Source organism: Musa acuminata, chromosome BXJ1-8 (genome assembly GCF_036884655.1).
Source record: "Musa acuminata AAA Group cultivar baxijiao chromosome BXJ1-8, Cavendish_Baxijiao_AAA, whole genome shotgun sequence".
Classification (NCBI taxonomy): Eukaryota; Viridiplantae; Streptophyta; class Magnoliopsida; order Zingiberales; family Musaceae; genus Musa; species Musa acuminata.
In genome coordinates this window covers 18,656,656-18,675,000 of record NC_088334.1, presented here as the reverse complement: position 1 = coordinate 18,675,000, position 18,345 = coordinate 18,656,656, and the positions used below count along the sequence as shown (strand labels likewise).

Sequence of the window (18,345 nt, the reverse complement as noted above, 5' to 3'; positions counted from 1 at the left end):
ATCTAAACCACATCTAATTAAGGTTGATTTTCTTTAACATCTTAGTTAGTTAAAATAGATTAAAATCAATCAACGACAAAATTTTTATATAATCAGACTTTTTTTCATAAGTATATCATGGATATTACCTTCAATTTTCACACCATATGAAATCTCTTAGCTTTTTTTTATTTATTTATTCCTTTAGCATAGATAAGCTATCTTTTGGTTTTATTTGTTATCATTATTGAATTAATTTGTGCTTATACAATAACAATATCTGTTTAAAAAGTGAAAAACACACATAATTGGTTTTTAGTTTAATTAGAAATGTCTAAGTTTGTATTTCCATAATAATTTATGCGTCTATTGTTGAGAAAATTAAAAAATTAAATGAAAAATACGGCATTATATTTTGGTTTAAATTTTAGATATTAATGAATGCTTTTGTATTATAATATTGAAAACTATATATTTATAATAATAATAATAATAATAATAATAATAATAATAATAGTAATAATAATAATTTTTAAAAAGTAGAGAATAAACAAAAACCCATCATTGTAGTCCACAAAGATGCTTTGGAAAAAAAGACGGGTAGGATGTATTAGATTCACTCATCATAAATTAAAGATTTAAGGTCTTATCCGATAAATTTATAGTTAAAATTACTATTTTTATAATGATGGATTTATTATATCTATTTGCTAAGGATTCAATAAATTTTAAAATCACTAAATTCAACATTCTCATCTATATTTATAACCGCTGCTAAATACGTCTTTCCATATATATATATATATATATATATTCTGCGCTGCGGAACAAACGTCGGAATAGCTAACATGCAGTCTATATTTAACCTGCGGCGCAGAAGGAACGTCGGCATGGCAGCGTCAGTTCGCGCCCCGTCGTTATATTGCCTCGGCTTCCTTCCATTTTCCTCCCCCCCCCTTCCGGAAGCAGGGCGGCAGGCAACGGGCGCACGAGCGAGCTAGCAAGAGAGAACCATGGGAGCGTGCGCCACGAAGCCGATGGCGCAGGGGGACGCACCCCTGCCGCTGGAGCAGCCGCCCTCGCCGCGCGGTTCCGAGGTGGAAGATGCCCGGAAGGAGGAGGAGCAGGACACCAAACAAGGGACGGAGGATAAGAACGGGCAGAAGTCGCTGGGTGACTTGTTCGAGGTGCGTGTCGCAGTCTTCTTCTCATATGATGCACACAAAATAGCTGCAAACTTTTATGACATTTGGTTATATTTTATATCTTGAGACTGTTATGAGTATCGATGGATTCAGCTGCATAGTGGGAGGGAAGTGGATGCAACCAACTAAATTAGTCCTAAGACTATGATCGCCACTTGCTAGTTGATGTCGGTGTTTCAGTGCCTGCATCCATCCATCGTAAATTATCTGTGTGACTTAATCAAGAAGAACCCCCCCCCTGATTTGGAAGCTTTCATGCAAGGAAACATACAAAGTCTAGTCATAGTGAGCGACAAAGTGTGGATGGCAATTACAATTTGAAGCTTGCAAATGCTTTTTTTTTCTAGTCATAGCGAGCGACAAAGTTAGATATGCCGAGTGACTAATGGAGTCCACAAAAAACTAGTTTGACTTTGGTATTCATGCTAATTAAGATTGGCTCGATTGGGACCTGCAGACTGAAGAGATTACTGAACCCACCGAGACCGATAAGCATGTTGTGTCGGAGACTGCTGCACCCGAAACAGTGCAAGTGAAGGAAGAAGTGATCGAGCACAATGAAATGGATGAAGCAGTAGAAGAAGATGGAACAGAAGAACAACTCGTCGAAATCTTTGAATCGGAACCTGAGGAAGCCATCGCAAATGTCACACCGCTGAAGACCTCGGTACCTTCTCCGCCAACAAATTCTGAAGAAAGCGTTGGAGATGTGGAACCATCGGATTCACAAGTAAACAAGCCCTCAGACCAGATTGCCGAGGTGGAGCCAGTGGAATCTATTCCTAAAGAAGGTCCAGCTGCCGAAGAGAAGAAGGGAGATGTGTTTAGCGCCCTGTTTAATGCATACAACAACTTGCTAAACAAGACTTGAAGCCCAACATCGGATGATCAGGTTCTTACCTCCCAAGTGTGCTCTAGTGTGTAGCTTCTGTATGTCATCATCTATGTCGAATGTCCAGTCGTATCCTCCCTGAACTACATCTTTGATTGATTGATTACATTGGAAAAGCACTCTCTCATGCCTATTCCTCCATACCAAAATTCTATTAATCAGATGCATCTTGCTGAGTCCTTTTTCATCATCCCCTCCAAAACACACAACTTCTCGAACAAAAGTGCCACAGAATGTAACAGAGTTGGGACGCGAGAGAACTCCCAGTCTTTCCAACATCTTCAAAATTCTTGGCATAAGAAGAGGGAAGAAAAAGTCACAATTGCCTCTTTGATTGTAATTATTACTATTTTATAGCCAAAAATACTATAAAACCATTTAAAAAATATTATAAGTGACATCATATTTTATGTCTCTTTGATTGAAATTATTTATAAATTATTATAACATCAAATTTTTAGACTTATAATTAGTCTGACTGAGATTAAAAATTTATTTGGGATATTTACAGTGTTTTTAAATAGATTTTGCAATATTTGCATCGAAATAATATTTTTGATATTTTCAAAATAGAAGCGCCTTATGATAAAAATAAAGTCAGTAGGCACCTTTAATTAAAAGAAAGAAAGAAAGAAAAAATAATGCTCAATTTATATAGTTCAAAAATCATATGCAATCATTTAGAGTTAAACTCTATAGTATGCTCTAAACCTTTTTGGGTGCCGGATTGAGTTTTTGAGAAAAAAAAAGATTAATATTATTCTTAATTTGTGCAAAAATATTTTGACCAACAAAAAATAATTATACATATTTCTTTAGATTAATACAAGGAAACAAACACATAAAATTGTGTATTAAGATAACGAAACATGTAATCATAAAATAAGTTTATAACAAATATGGCAACACATAGAGAAGGTCACAAACAGACCAACTCTTATTTAGGTGTAACTCATAGAGAGAAAAAGAGGTATAACACACAATTCAATTAAATCGTGTGTTCGATAGGCTCTTAGAAGAAATTAAATTAAAATAATGCTCAATTCAATTAAATTAAAATAATACTCAAGAATCATACACAATTAAATTGTATAACACACATCTAAACCTTAGGTTCTCGATTGAGTTACAAGATTTGAGAAAAGAGATTGACATTGTTCTCAATTTGCACACAAACATTTTGACCAACAAAGAAACAATTACACATATTTCTTTGGATTAACACAAGAAAATAAACGCATAAAGTTGTATATTATGACAAGGAAACATATAATCATAAAACAGGTTTATAGCAAACATGTAACACATATAGAAGGTCACACACAGACAACTCGGTGTAACCGAGAGAGTGAGAAAGAGGCGTAACACACAAGGACTGTGGTGGCTAAACATCCATGGTGTCATGAGCTCTTAGAAGAAATGATGGTGCTTTTTCTCGTGAGCCTCTTTGGTCTCTTCCTTGGCTTCCTTCTTCTCGTGGTGCTCGTGAAAGGCGTACCCTCCGCCGCCCACTGCAACCGCGGCAGCGATCTCCTCCTCTATCTTGTGCCTGTGCGCGTGCTCCGGGTCCTTGTTCGCCTCGTGCTTCTCGTACTGCACTCGTCATGCATCTCCATAAGATCGAATCCAAAGCTATGAATGATGTGCAAAAGATAAGGATGGAGTTACCAATGCGAAGGCACCGGCGGCGAGGGCGCCCATCTCGCCGACGTGCTCCTTGTGCTTGTGCTGCTTCTCCTCCTTCTTATACTTGTCGTACTCGTCGATGGACGACTCCGTCACCATCGCTTCCTCGGCTGTCTGGGAGTAACCAGTGGCATATCCGCTGCCGGCAGAATCTGCATCGTCGGCATAAGCTCCACCGGCGGTCTGCCCGTAGCCAGTCGAGAACTCGCCGCCAGTGTAAGCATCATCAGCAGCGTAAACGCCGCCGCCGCTGGTGTAGGCGGTGTGAGAGTAGATCACCTCCTCGGCGGGCTTCTCATCCTCCTCGTTCTTGTGGTGGTGAAAGAAGTGGTGGTGGTGGTGCTTCTCCTCGGCCATCAGTTGCGAGGATCAATCAACGGGTCATTGATTACAGAACGACGGGCCTTGAAGAATATATATATAGGAGAGAGCAGCCAATGGGAGCACTCCACGTATAAGGAGATATTTTCATGGGGTTAAAGGTGATGGACGGTGACGATCTCGATATGGTCATGAATCTGATTCCCCGTCTATATGAGAAGTATATTAAAATTATAAGGATATATTAAAAACCACAAGACCTCACGGAGAATAATTTGACTTTTAGTGGCGATAAACCATGGTGTTCCAATTATTTAAAATCGATTGAGGATATTTTAATATTAATTTATAGTTCTTAGTAAAATCTTCTAAGGTCTCACTGCCAACCAATGTAATGAACATGGATTCTATGATCAAACTTGGTGAATTAATCTCTTATTGACTTCGTATTAATGCATGTACTGAGTGTTTCTTCTTTTTTTTTATTTAATCATTTCCCCTATTATTAATTTTGAGACAATATCAAAATTATTCGAACATATATATATATATATATATATATATATATATATATATATATATATATATATATATATATATATATATAAATTAATTGTACTATACTTGATTATGTAATCGAATATAACATAGTTTATTGATGAGTGTAAAACCTAAAAAGTTATTGAATTAACCTTAGAATTAAATGACATAAATAGTTACTCCATATGTTTTTATATTTTTATTGATTTTAGAGAATTTTATAATTTAATTCACTACATTTTTGTCTTGATTATAAAAAGGCATTATTATTCTTTTGCTTTACTAATGGGCTTTGGAATGTGCATGGAGGACCACCCACCACCAACCACTATAACAATGGGAGGTCGGCGGGATCAGAACTTATGATGCACTTTGACATGGGAAACGAGGAGAAAGCATCGTTTGTTGATGATATTGGAGCACAAATGCGGCGACAAGAATCTCATCATCGAGATGGAATGTTTCCTCCATTAAAGCTGGATGTCGATAAAGACATTGCGCCAAGATTGGAATTCTGATTCTTCTCCATCGATGAATACATTCTCAGACACAAAGATGATTGATAGATTTATAATTGGATGATGAGTGTTCATCCCAAGCACATGATGCAACCCAATTAACATTATACCAATTAAATATTAGATGAAATAAAGAAACACGAATATAATTTTGAACTCGTGATCTGCTATGACATCATGATAAAAATTTTTGAATCGGATAACCAGTAATTCTATAAAACTTAAGCTGTTATGAAAAGATAGATAAACAGTCACCAAAAACAAACACACACCATTCTTTCAGTCGCAAAGATATGGAACTCTTTCCCAGTTGAATGATTATCCTTTAGCACAATTTGTCTGCTTGTTTTAGCCCACCAAAATGAGCTGAATGCATTTCAAGAAATATTAACTGAAAGGTTTTTTCAAACATATGAAATGAGAAATACAATGTATGCATCCATATATATGCATATGTATATATATATATGTATATATATATATATAAGTATATATATATATATATATATGTATATATATATATATGTATATATATATATATGTATATATATATATATGTATATATATATATATGTATATATATATATATGTATATATATATATATGTATATATATATATGTATATATATATATATATATATATATATATATTAAGAATGATTAGTAAATATCTTTATTGTAACCTAATAATAATAATTTATTGATATTTCTATGGTTAGTTAGTGATCTAAATAAAATTATTAAGAATGGGTTTCTTAATATAGATAAAATTGGTCACGCATTATTTGACATTATTAAGAGATGGTATAAATATGATCTTTTACTTTAGTCTGTAAACTAAATATATTAGTAGCTTGATATTTTAAAAATATTTTAATATTAATATGTATTTGTGATATATAATAATATACGGTTGCATTTGTTAGGATCTATGTGAACGCAGACATAAATAGAGATAAATATCGAAAGTTAATTCAATTAAGAAATATGCATGAATAAAAAGCAAGTAAACATAGAGAGACAATTCAATTTATAGTAGTTTTATCATCCCAACTATATTTATTCCTAATTTCTCTTCGTTCAAAATCACTAACTTTCATTATCAATTTTGCTTTCAATTAGTGATGATCAATAATTATTTATAACATTCTTTTTTCAAGACTTAACTTAAGAGAGAACCTTTAAATTTGATTACTCCAAAGAATCTCACACCTTCTATATTTACTAACTCAATAAGAAATTCAAAAAAAATGGTAAAACTCAAATAAGGCTACGAGGAACGATTTAAATACTTAAAAGCTCAATAATTATTGTCTCTTAACTATAAAAAAAATAGGATATTTATAGTCCCAAAAAATATCAAAATATAAAATAAGTTATTAAAAATATCCTAAATCTAGGGTACTAATGGTACTATAAATTATCTAGTTTGTTCACAGTGGTACCATTATTGAGACTAAATGATATTATTATCCCAAAGTAGTATCACATTAGCTTTGGATAATACTGTTAGGATCGTAAAGACACTATAGGGGAGGGGTGAATTAGTGCTTTCGAAAAATTATGATTTTTTACTGCTTTAAAAAAATTATGATTTAAAAGTTTAATCAATAAATTCATATCGAAAATATAATTGACAAAATGTGCAAGTAAGAATTACTTCGTAAGTAAATCAGTGAGCAATAGTAAATCAGGGCAAGAGAGAAAATGCAAACCGATTTATAGTAGTTCGGTCGTCCCGACCTACATCCATTCTCGATTCCTTTTCCTTTGAGGTCATCAGCTTTCACTAGCGATCTTCTTTCAATGGGCAAAGATTAACCACTCTTGTTACAATTTTTTCTCGATTTTACAAGTTTAGGAGAGAACCCTTTATATCCTTCTTTTAAAAAATACCTCTCACATTCCTCAGAATACCTTTTAGATTCAAGGAGGAAGAGACTCAATACTTTTCAAGAGTTTACAATACTTTAAGATCACAAGATTTTCATACTCTTGCAAGCAAGCATGAGAGGGGTATCTATAGGACCCAAATAACTTAAGTAATGAAGCCAAAAATTTAAATCCCTAGGTTTTTAGGGGTACTAGCAATACCACTACCTGTACTAGGTGGTACCACCGCCTAACATACTGAGCACTAGTGGTATCACCACTTGCCTGGGCGGTACCACCACTTAACACAGTTTGGGAGACTATGTCATAGCGGTACCACCACTAGTCTTGGCGATACTATCGCTTAACACTAGGCAATGGTACTATTATCAGATTTTTTTGGAAAAGTACATTTCATACTTTCCAGCTCACAAACGGTTCCACTGCTTGGCCTGGTAGTATCATTATTGGTTATAGGTGCTCTTTAAGCCAATCACGTGAGTGATGACACATATGACTTGACACGCAATCTTTTTTACTTATTATTATTATTTGATATTTTATCACTTTATATTGCTTATTGCATGAATATATTGTGATGTTCATATATCTATGCAATAAGAATCAGATCGTGATGAGATCATGATAATGAGACCGATTCGCCTTTAAACACTGATCCTAAATAATCCCGATCATATGTTACTCGAGAGGGACATCGAGATAACCGGACAGACTTGTGTGTTGTATATCCATCTATATGATGGATGCAGTTGGTCTCATAACTACTCATGTGGGGACAGTAGGGATATAGTGCAGGTGCTCATTGGAGAATGAGTTCACTGATTGATCCGCTCACGAAATGTTAGATGGTTGATGATGCCTTATTATTAATTAGCGATTCCGTCATCCCAATGATGTATCTAGTCCTTAGACTTGAGACACCAAGGATGTTATGTATAAGTACTCCACTCTTTGATATCGGACTTATAGGTCTAGAGGTTCCAGATTTAGCACAGCCGATCATCGGGAGTGGTAGCTAACCTTACGAGGGCTATTGAGTGTCGATAGAGGATCATCTGCTCTTGGTGTCATGAGAGGAATATCTCATGTGTTCTTGCTCAGACAAATCACTGGCCAAGGTCATTCGGATTGAGAGAAAAAGAGTTCTCTAAGAAAATCTGATTAATGTGAGACTCGTGTAGAAATTGTATGGGCTTGACAGCGCTATGCCCGGTATATGATCTTTGGGATATTAGATAGATGATGGACTATAGGTATATGGTAATTGAGGATAGATAGGCCGATTCCCTTATATTGTCTAAGGACTGCAGCTTAGTGGCCTAGTACGTCTGTAGTCGATGAGTCGAGTGAATTATTATAAAGATAATAATTTACTGACCTAGAAGGAGTTCTGACAGGTATAACTCATGACCGGCTCAATATTAGGCCTAGAGAGTCACACGCATATGGTACGTATTGCGACAAATAGAGGTTCGGATATGAGATATCCATTGGAGCCTCTATCTTATTTGATATCCAATAAGCCACTGAATTATCGGATCTTATGAATAAGATATAATAAGAGCTAATAAGAGATTATTGGGTAGTGATCCACTAATCTAAGAGACTTGGGTAGTTGGATGAAGATCCAATACCTAATATGGCAGGATCCATTAGGGTTAAGTTGATAAGGGGCCTTTATAAATAGGAGGGAACTAAATACCCATAGGCTAGAGGTTCTTTTTGGCTGCCTCCTTCTATTCTCCTCTCTCCCTCTCCTCCTTATACTATAACCCCTATTTGGGGCATGTGGACAGCACGAAGGGGTAGCAACCCCTTCTTGATAGCGTGGTGCGCGCAAGGAAGTGTTTTGGGCAACGATTTAAAGAGCATCTTCATAGCCCTTGTCATGTGGAGCATTACTAAAGAGGAGGATAGTTGACCTCTTTTATCCTCTCCCATAGATCTATTAGTTTTCAAGGATATACGATCTCCCTAAGTAATTCTCTTATGCGTAGTTTTTCGATTTCGCGGGTTTTTGTGCACCAACTTTTGCACGATGATGAAACCTTCTTTTCTGCGGAAATTTTAGGATTTTATTTTTATGTTCTTCCACTACATATGTGATGTCACCCTAGATTTTCCAATAGTAGTATCAGAGCCAGGTTGCTTGTGCAAAAGAGTAGCTTTTAAATTATGTGTGTTATGTTCAATCACGTTGAAATTATTTTGCACGATTGCTGCGATTTTTTTGTTGTAGTTTTCAAATATGTGCTATACATTTTCTTACTATTAAGAGGTGTTTTAGATAGGGCTTTTGATGTCAAATTTGTTGAGGAGCAGCAATTGTTGCTGCCCCTTGGATTGGCAGAAGGCTACTTGTAGCCTTGGCCGAGAGCTCCAATTTACTACTCTTGGCCTGGCCAAAAGCAGCAAGAATGATAACAGCATGATTGTCCTTGACTTGCTGCATGGCAGCCCCTGCAACTAGGTTTCATGGCTACAAGGGATACCCCTAGCGGCTAGGGTGTCCTGGCCGCATGGGGCACCTACAGCCCATGGCACCCTTGCAACCATAGTTTCCAAGCTGCAAGGGACTCCTTGGTGGCTAGGGTTTCCTAGCCAATTTACTACTCTCGGCCTGGCCAAAAGCAATAGGAACGATAGCAGCATGACTGGCCTCAACCTATTGCATAGCAGCCCCTATAGCTAGGTTTCTTGGCTGTAAGAGGTGTTAGGATCAAGAGCACTAAGAGGGGCGGGGGGGGGGGGGGGGGGGGGGGGGGTGTGTGAATTAGTGCAGCGGAAAACTTTTGAGGATTTAAAATGACGTTCATACGATGAAATCGTTTCCGACGTAAAACCATTTTCGGAAACTTAACTTGAAAGCGAGTTCGTAAATAAGTGCAGTAAAAGTAATGAGGAAGTAAAGCACATATGGAGGTTTGTAGTAAGGTAAGCAGCAAGAATAAATGCAAACCAGAGAAGATGAGAGTTTATAGTGGTTCGGTCAATCGTGACCTATATCCAATCCTCCGATTCCTCTTCCGTCGAGGCCACCGGCATCCACTAACGATCTTCCTTTACTAGGCGAGGATCAACCTCCTTCTTACACCCCTCTTCTCCTTTTATCGGGTTTAGGAGACAACCCTTACAAGCACTCACTCTCCTCTCTTAAAAAGAATTCTAACACTTAAGCTAGAGGAGGAAAATTCTAGAGATTATAGCAGCGTTTTCTCTCTTTTAATCTCTCTGTGCTTGTGTGTTTACCTAGGGATGGGAGGGGTATTTATAGGCTCCAAACTGGTTTGAATTTGGAGCTCAAAAATGTCATTTTCCGGATTTCCGAGGTCCTGGCGGTACTACCTCCTAACTGAGGCGGTACAACTGCCTAGCAGCTCGGAGACTGAGCCTCTAGGTGGTGCCACCGCTTACTAGGGGTGGTTGCACCGCTTAGCAGAGCTCAGAGACCGAGCTCAGGCGGTTCCACCGCTTGTCAGGGGTGGTTGCACCGCCCAGTCTCGCTCGGAGACTGAGCCCAAGCGGTACCACCGCCTGACTGGGGCGGTTGCACCACCCAGCTTTCCTGGGAGACCATCTCCTGGGTGGTGCCACCGCTTGGCAAGAATTCTGGTCTGAATGAGTTGATTCATTCGACCCAATTTGGGTCTGTCAAGGGCCCAATTGCCCCCAGATTAAGTTAATGGGATCACCTCCCATTCCTAACTTAATCTACATGCTAACTATGATATTTTTTAAGACATTTACTACAACTTACTCCGGTGCATCAATCGCTTCTTCCGGCGAGCTTTCGGCGAACTTCCAGCGAACATCTGACGAACCTTCAGCGATGCTCCGATGGACTTCCGGCAAACTCCTAAACTTGCGATGATCCACTTGGTGAGTTCCAACGAGCTTATTTGGCAAGCTCCTGGACTTCTCGGATTTGTTCCCGTAGAACCTCCGACGACCGTCCGGACTTCCGTCGAACTCTCGAACTCCCAACGTGATCATAGTCTTGACTCCGGCGCAACTCCTGCTGTATGTCTTACTTCCATTGTAGTTAATCCTGCACATGTAAAACAAAACTTCGATCGAGACAATTAATCCTAAGCAATTAACCAAGTTGTCCGGCATGTCATTAGTCCCTCGACGCTTCGTTCGATTATTCGGCGTATCGTCCTCTCTTGCGGCCTATTGCCCAATCGGCCGGTTGACTTCGCAACTCTGATATCCTTGGCATAATACCCGCTCTTCTTGGTCCGATGCTCGAGTCCACGACCCGAAGCTTTCTGTTGATACGTCGACCGATCCACCGACCCGACGTCCAATCTTTTGACATGTTCCTCCGGCACAACATGATTTTTCCTGCTTTAATTGTTTCATCCTGATCGAAGCATCCTATGTCACTCAAAGCGCAGATTAAAACATAATTACATATCAAATGGTTTCATCATCAAAATACGAGATTCAACAATCTCCCCCTTTTTGATGATGATAACCACTTGATGATGAAGTTAAACTTAACTCCCAGAGTTTCAACAAACTCCCCCTATCAATATGTCATATTGATAGAACCTTGAATTCAAACTGATTCAAGTCATTGCAATATTCATCATGAATACTTGCAACACTTCATCATGAACTTATGCATAACATCATACTTCTCCCCCTTTGTCATCAACAAAAAGGAGAAGTCCAACTATTCTTGTGTTTGGAATATAAGTTTAACTCATTGCATGAAAAACATAATATCAAGTTTTATCATCATGCAGTTTTGAAGCTAGAAAATTTAGCAAGTGTTACATCATGCTTAGAACATTCAAGCTATCAAGTTTTAGATATGCAAGTTTTACAGCATACAAGACAGCACTTTTGGTAATGTTCAAGATAGCAAGTTCTACATCATGCAAGCTAGCAATGTTATAACATTTTAGAACATGCAAGCTAGCAATTTAGAGATGTTCAAGAAAGTAACTCTTGCTTCTTGAAATATGCAAGTTTGCAAGCTAGCAAATTTTTGCTTCCTTTGCAATGTTTGAGCTCGCAATTTTGTTTTCGTTGCAAAGTGCAAGTTTAGCATGTTTAGCATCTTGAGATAGGCAAGATAGAACATTTTTGTATTTTCTTGAGATTTCAAGCTAGCAATTATTGGTGATGTTCAAGATAGTAATTTCTTCTCTTTTGAGAAGTGCAATTTTTGCTTTCGTCTTGAATTGTGCAAGCTAGCTAGTTTGCCTCTTTTCATGATGTCCACGCTAGAAATTTTTGCTCTCCCTTTATCATTGTCAAAAAGAAGGGAAGACCCTTATATCAATTTTCAGATTATGACAAAGGTAAGTATCAATCTTATTTGTGCATCATTATATATTCAAATTAAAACATACATAATTTCAAAAACCTTATTTTTCTTGCACGATATTGAAAAATACATCAATCATCATTAATGGGCATATCATACATGATACTCAAACATTAAAATTTTTAAGCATTTATCAACATGTTAATCATGATACCAAATATTCATCATTTAAAGCATTCATGATACATATCATATGCAATACATCATTGTCATATGTATTGCATGCATCATTTCAAATTCATGAATATTTCATCATTGCATGCATCATACCAAATCATAAAATATAAAATCATCATTAATGCATGATTCCAAATCATCATTCTAACAGAAAATGATAATTGTTGATTTTCACATTATTTAAAAAAATCAAAGTATTGCATTCATTTTTATCTAAGGGAAAAATCATAGTGTTGCATGCATCATTCCAAAACATTTCAAGCCATGCAAGCCATAAATACAAAGAATTCATGTCATGAAGGATAAAATCATTTGAATACCAAAAGACATGATTCATATAGTAAATATCTTTTTTAAATAAAATATCAAGAAAAATCATACGAGTACAAAGAAGAGATATTATTTTAAAAGAAAATCAAGCAATAAATCCAAGAACTCACAAGGAAAAATCATGATTCATTTAGAAAATCTCCTCTTAAGAAAATATCAAGTAGAATCGTGATAAGACCCTAAAGTCTTATCGTAGGCTCTAATACCAAATGATAAGATCCTAAAGTCTTATCGTGGAAGAAAGGAGAGGAATAGGGATGATAATGATCGCTTCGAGGGGATCGGCCTCCTTGATCGCTTCGAGGGGATCGGCCCTCCTTGATCGCTTCGAGGGGATCGACCCTCCTTGATCACTTCGAGGGGATCGGCCTCCTAGGGTTTGTCCAAAGACATAATAGTATTTTTCATAGATTACTGAAAAAAGCAGTTACATCCCTATTTATAGAGTTCCACCCAAAGTCCATCAGGACTTGAACTCTAATAATAAATAAATATTAAATAAACCTCTACTTGACTCTAACTGAACCAAACCGACTCAATAAACAACTGGACTAAACAGACTCAATAAATATTATTCAAAAGCTCAGGAAAAAGGGTCCTAACAGTTCGTCCCTCTTCAAATCAGTCTTGTCTTCAAGACTGAGCAGCATCAATCTCGAGGAGGTTCTCTTTCAGCACTTTAGCCATAGACTATCTGCAACGCATCACAACCCGTTGATCAAGTAAGTATGGTCTCCACTTTTTGACAGTGTAAGCAATAGGTCGATCTTTCAGTGTAGTAATCGTTGGAAGAAATTCCTGGCCTTTACTATCATAAGTTAAAATCCATCCATCAGCTTTGAATATATCACAGCCTTCAATGTGATGGGCTAATTGGGCTGTAACTTTCTTGTATTTTCAGATCTATGCAATGTAGAACTTGAGCCCTCATTTTATTGAAATTTGCTGAGGCTCTCCATTAGGCTCTTTTTGAAATCATTAAGTGTTTTTTGCAGTCGATTCTCAATTCTGATTTCCAATGCTTCCATTTGTGCTTTCACCGAGTTATCAATGGCCATTGCGTAAGACTGTAAATCTGTAATCTCAACTCCTGTTTTTGGTGTCGGGTCAAGGGCATCAACACTATCGATGCGAAGTTACCGAGGAGGTGGACGCCAAGGGCAGTGCTGCGGTCGCTGCGTTGGAGGAAGAGTAGCTGCCCTGTTTCTATCGAGGCGTGGGGTGAGAGCGCCGAGGTTGGAAGGCGACTGCGTTGATGTGGCTGCAGCTGGGGCAGCATCACCAAGGGCCTGTCATTGCGGTGGTTGCGACGGTGCGGATGGAAGGCAGCGTTGCTTTGTCTCTACCGCTACGAAGGCGTTGGTGACGTCGATGGATCGCGTGCGGTTGAGGACACAACAGTGTCGTTGAAGCGACCGAAACAGAGCTTGCTGCGTGTGCTGTTGGAGGGAGGCTGCGGTGGTGTTGCCGAGGTTGAGGCTGCAGGGGAAAATAGGAATCGACGGTGGCAGGCTGGGCGGCGAGCGGCGTCGTCGCTGGCTGGGCAGCAGCGGCGACGGTGGTGGCAACCGTTCGCAGCAGCAAGAGGATTGCCCTGTTACGGTCACCAAGGGGGCAGAGCAAGGGGGAGTGGCGGCGGTCGTTCTCGCCCGAGCCAGGGGGAGCGGCGGCTGGGAGGCGAGCAGCGGTCGCCGCACGGTGGCTGGCAGTGGTGGTGGGTCGGCTGGAAGGCGACGGCGCTCGAGGCGTGGCTGCGATCGACGAGGGGCTGCGGCAACAGAGGAAGCTCTGTTTCTGCAACCGCTGCAAGGAGGGGCTGCGGCAACCGGCGGTTGCGGCTGTGGTGCCGGCGGTCCTTCTCGCTCGAGCGAGATGGAAACGCGAGGAGAAGAGGTCGCTGGCCAGGTGATCGAGCGGAGGCGATGCGGCTGGGAACAAGGGCAATCCGTGAGTTGCCCTGTTTCGGTCGCAGCGAGGAGGGCGACAATCGGCCGCTGCGGCTGCGACCCAAGGGAAGGCAGGCGGCGGTGGTGGCGCGGCTGGGAGCAGCGTCACCAACGATCGCCGAGGAGGAGAGGTCGAGCGGCTGCGCTGCGACGCAAGGGGAGGCGGCGGCGGTAGTAGGGCTGGGATGGACGTTGGCAGCGTCGTCTCCTGGCAGGGGAACAGCGGCGGCGGAGGTCGCCGGCCGGGAAGCGGGGCGATGGTGGGCGCTGGCCGGAGAGAAGCAGCGGCGGGTGGGCTGGCCGGAAGCAGGGGACGCAGGGGTGGCTGCGGCTTCTTCTTCCTCTCGTGTTTCTTCTTTTCCTCTTTTTTTTTTTTTTTTTTTTTTTGAACGCGATGACGAACTACAGCGAGAACGCCGAGGATCGCTGCTCTGATACCAAATGATAAGACCCTAAAGTCTTATCGTAGGCTCTGATACCAAATGATAGGAAGAAAGGAGAGGAATAGGGATGATAATGATCTCTTCGAGGGGATCGGCCCTCCTTGATCGCTTCGAGGGGATCGACCCTCCTTGATCGCTTCGAGGGGATCGGCCTCCTTGATCGCTTTGAGGGGCCCTTCGGCCTCCTTGATCGCTTTGAGGGGATCGGCCCTCCTTGATCGCTTCGAGGGGATCGGCTTCCTTGATCGCTTTGAGGGGATCAGCCCTCCTTGATCGCTTCGAGGGGATCGACCTCCTAGGGTTTGTCCAAAGACGTAGTTATATCCCTATTTATAGAGTTCAAGTCCATCAGGACTTGAACTCTAATAATAAATAAATATTAAATAAACCTCTACTTGACTTTAACTGAATCAAACCGACTCAATAAACAACTAGACTAAACAGACTCAATAAACACTATTCAAAAGCTCAGAAAAAGGGTCCTAACAAATCGTAAAAGATCGATTAATGAGAAATTTTGATTCATAATAAAATCTCATGTATCGAATGTCGAGAAATCAAAATGTTGATTTATATAAAAAATATCACAAGTTATATTGAAGAGAAAAATCATCATTCATTTTCAACTCATTCAATTTGTCAAATCAACATTTCTTAGATATGCATTATACCAAAACATGGTTTCAAATGTAAGACGAAGTCATGAATCCAAAATTCCATGAATCATAATAATCAAAATGATCATAAAAAATAATCTCATGTTATTCCAAGAAATCAATATCATGATTTTGATAAAACTCATTTCAAATTCAAATCATCAAAATCACTTTTATGGTTCACAAAATTCATAATATAAGTAGATTCATGATTTCATTGATAATATATTTTTCTTTTTTTTAAGTATTTTATTTTAAGTGATTGATTTCATGTTAGCATGCCTTTTCATTTATGTTAAATAAAAACATGCATCAACGTTTAGGATCGAAAAATGAATAAAATTATCAAGATCAATAGATTCTCAAAAATGAATTGTTAGGATCAAGAAAATCTGTAAATGAAATTTAACACTTTCATGCATTCAGACATGGTTTTGTCATATGTTTTTCAAATACACTTATGAAAATAACACATGCTTATCATCATGTATAACTTAAAATCTCATGCATAAAATTATCAATCATGGTATCAAAATATTTAATATTACATCATTATGCATTTCTTCAAACCAAACATGAATTTATTTAATCAAAATCGAGAAATAACAATGGAAATCAACATGATACATATTATTATTTCTTAACCACATATAGCATGATTTCATATTTTTAATCAAAATCGTTTTGTTTGTTTATCATAAAATATATATTTTTTATGATTATTTTTAAAACTACTAGCATGATCATAATTTTTGCATTTTCATTTTATTATTTAAACATGCATTTTTTAAGAAAATTAATTCTATACTAAAAAAAAGAAAATGCATTATGGGAAGCATCATGTAATTTCGAAATAAATTAAGGGGGTTTTGATTACCTCATCGTTGAATGTCGTTAAGGCGTAGTTTGCCACCTCACCTTTCTTGATTTTCTCATCATCTTCGGAGGAGCTCGATTCATCCCACTTTGTGTTCTTCTTCTTACATTTAAAGCAAATAGTTCCATTCTTTTTGTTCTTAAATTTTTGTTTCTTTAAATTTTTAAATTTCTTAGTGAGTAGTTCTTGTTTACCATCACTTGAGCTTATGCTCGAGTGGTCTTCAAATGTTCTATGTCCCAAATCCTTCCTGTTCTTTAGAAGATGGTTCAAGTGCTCATCGGGTTCAAAATATTCTAAAAGTATTATTTCATAGGTCGTTAATGACCCGATTAATTCTTCTAATGGAAAATCATTTAAATTTTTTATCTCTTGTATTGTGGTTATTTTAGGATCCCACCTTTTTGGAAGGGATCTTAAGATCTTGCTTACGATATCAAAATTCGAAAAAGATTTACCAAGAACTCTTAGATTATTGACGACATCCGTGAAATGGGTGTACATGTCGCCTATAGTCTCGCTTGGTTGCATTCGAAAAAGCTCAAAATCATACAATAAAATGTTAACTTTCAAGTCTTTGACTCTACTAGTTCCCTCGTGCATGATTTCAAGTGTTCGCCAAATATCAAAAGTCGTTTTGTACGTAGAAATCCGATTGAACTCATTTTTGTCCAAAGCGCAAAATAAGGCATTCATAGCCTTTGCGTTTAAAGAAAAATACTTCTTCTCCAAATCCGACCATTCATTCATCGGTTTAGAGGGAAGTTGAAAACAGTTTTCAACAATATTCCATAAATCCAAATTCATAGAAATCAAGAAAACTCTCATCGAGTTTTCCAATAAGTGTAGTCCAATCTATTAAACAACGGTGGACGAATAACCGATAAGCCCTCTTGAAAGTCATGAAGAGCCATTTCTCTCGAGTGTAAATCCGAAATGAGAAATACCGGGCTCTGATACCAATTGTTAGGATCAAGAGCACTAAGAGGCGGGGAGGGGGGGGGGGGGGGGGGGTTAATTAGTGCAGCGGAAAACTTTCGAGGATTTAAAACGACGTTCGTACAATGAAATCGTTTCTGACGTAAAACCGTTTTCAGAAACTTAACTTGAAAGCGAGTTCATAAATGAGTGCAGCAAAAGTAATGAGGAAGTAGAGCACATATGGAGGTTTGCAGTAAGATAAGCAGCAAGAATAAATGCAAACTAGAGAAGACAAGAGTTTATAGTGGTTCAATCAATCGTGACCTACATCCACTCCTCAGATTCCTCTTCCGTCGAGGCCATCAGTATCCACTAACGATCTTCCTTTACTAGGCGAAGATCAACCTCCTTCTTACACCCCTCTTCTCCTTTTACCGGGTTTAGGAGACAACCCTAACAAGCACTCACTCTCCTCTCTTAAACATAATTCTAATACTTAAGCTAGAGGAGGGAAATTCTAGAGATTGCAGTAGCATTTTCTCTCTTTTAATCTCTCTGTGCTTGTGTGTTTTACCCAGGGATGGGAGGGGTACTTATAGACTCCAAACTGGTTTGAATTT

The 18,345-nt window shown here is 38.5% G+C and overlaps 2 protein-coding genes across 2 annotated transcripts; one reads left to right on the top strand and one right to left on the bottom strand.

Moving 5' to 3' along the window:
- The first annotated feature begins 943 nt into the window (after positions 1 to 943).
- LOC108953553 (uncharacterized) lies at positions 944 to 2,055 on the top strand. The gene is made up of 2 exons (XM_018830015.2): positions 944 to 1,166; positions 1,642 to 2,055. Exons 1-2 carry the CDS (start codon positions 993 to 995, stop codon positions 2,053 to 2,055), a joined length of 588 nt encoding a protein of 195 aa, XP_018685560.2. The 5' UTR covers positions 944 to 992.
- A 1,253-nt stretch (positions 2,056 to 3,308) lies between these two features.
- LOC135589031 (abscisic stress-ripening protein 5-like) lies at positions 3,309 to 4,146 on the bottom strand. The gene is made up of 2 exons (XM_065081350.1): positions 3,745 to 4,146; positions 3,309 to 3,669 (listed from the first exon to the last, which is right to left on the bottom strand). Exons 1-2 carry the CDS (start codon positions 4,117 to 4,119, stop codon positions 3,487 to 3,489), a joined length of 558 nt encoding a protein of 185 aa, XP_064937422.1. The 5' UTR covers positions 4,120 to 4,146; the 3' UTR covers positions 3,309 to 3,486.
- Positions 4,147 to 18,345: the final 14,199 nt, after the last annotated feature.

Excerpts from the sequence above, each read along its gene's own strand:
- LOC108953553 (XM_018830015.2), top strand. The coding sequence starts at position 993 with ATGGGAGCGTGCGCCACGAAGCCGATGGCGCAGGGGGACGCACCCCTG. Across the intron at positions 1,167-1,641 it reads CGCTGGGTGACTTGTTCGAG|ACTGAAGAGATTACTGAACC; the intron begins GTGCGTGTCGCA and ends TGGGACCTGCAG.
- LOC135589031 (XM_065081350.1), bottom strand. The coding sequence starts at position 4,119 with ATGGCCGAGGAGAAGCACCACCACCACCACTTCTTTCACCACCACAAG. Across the intron at positions 3,670-3,744 it reads CCGCCGGTGCCTTCGCATTG|TACGAGAAGCACGAGGCGAA; the intron begins GTAACTCCATCC and ends TGACGAGTGCAG.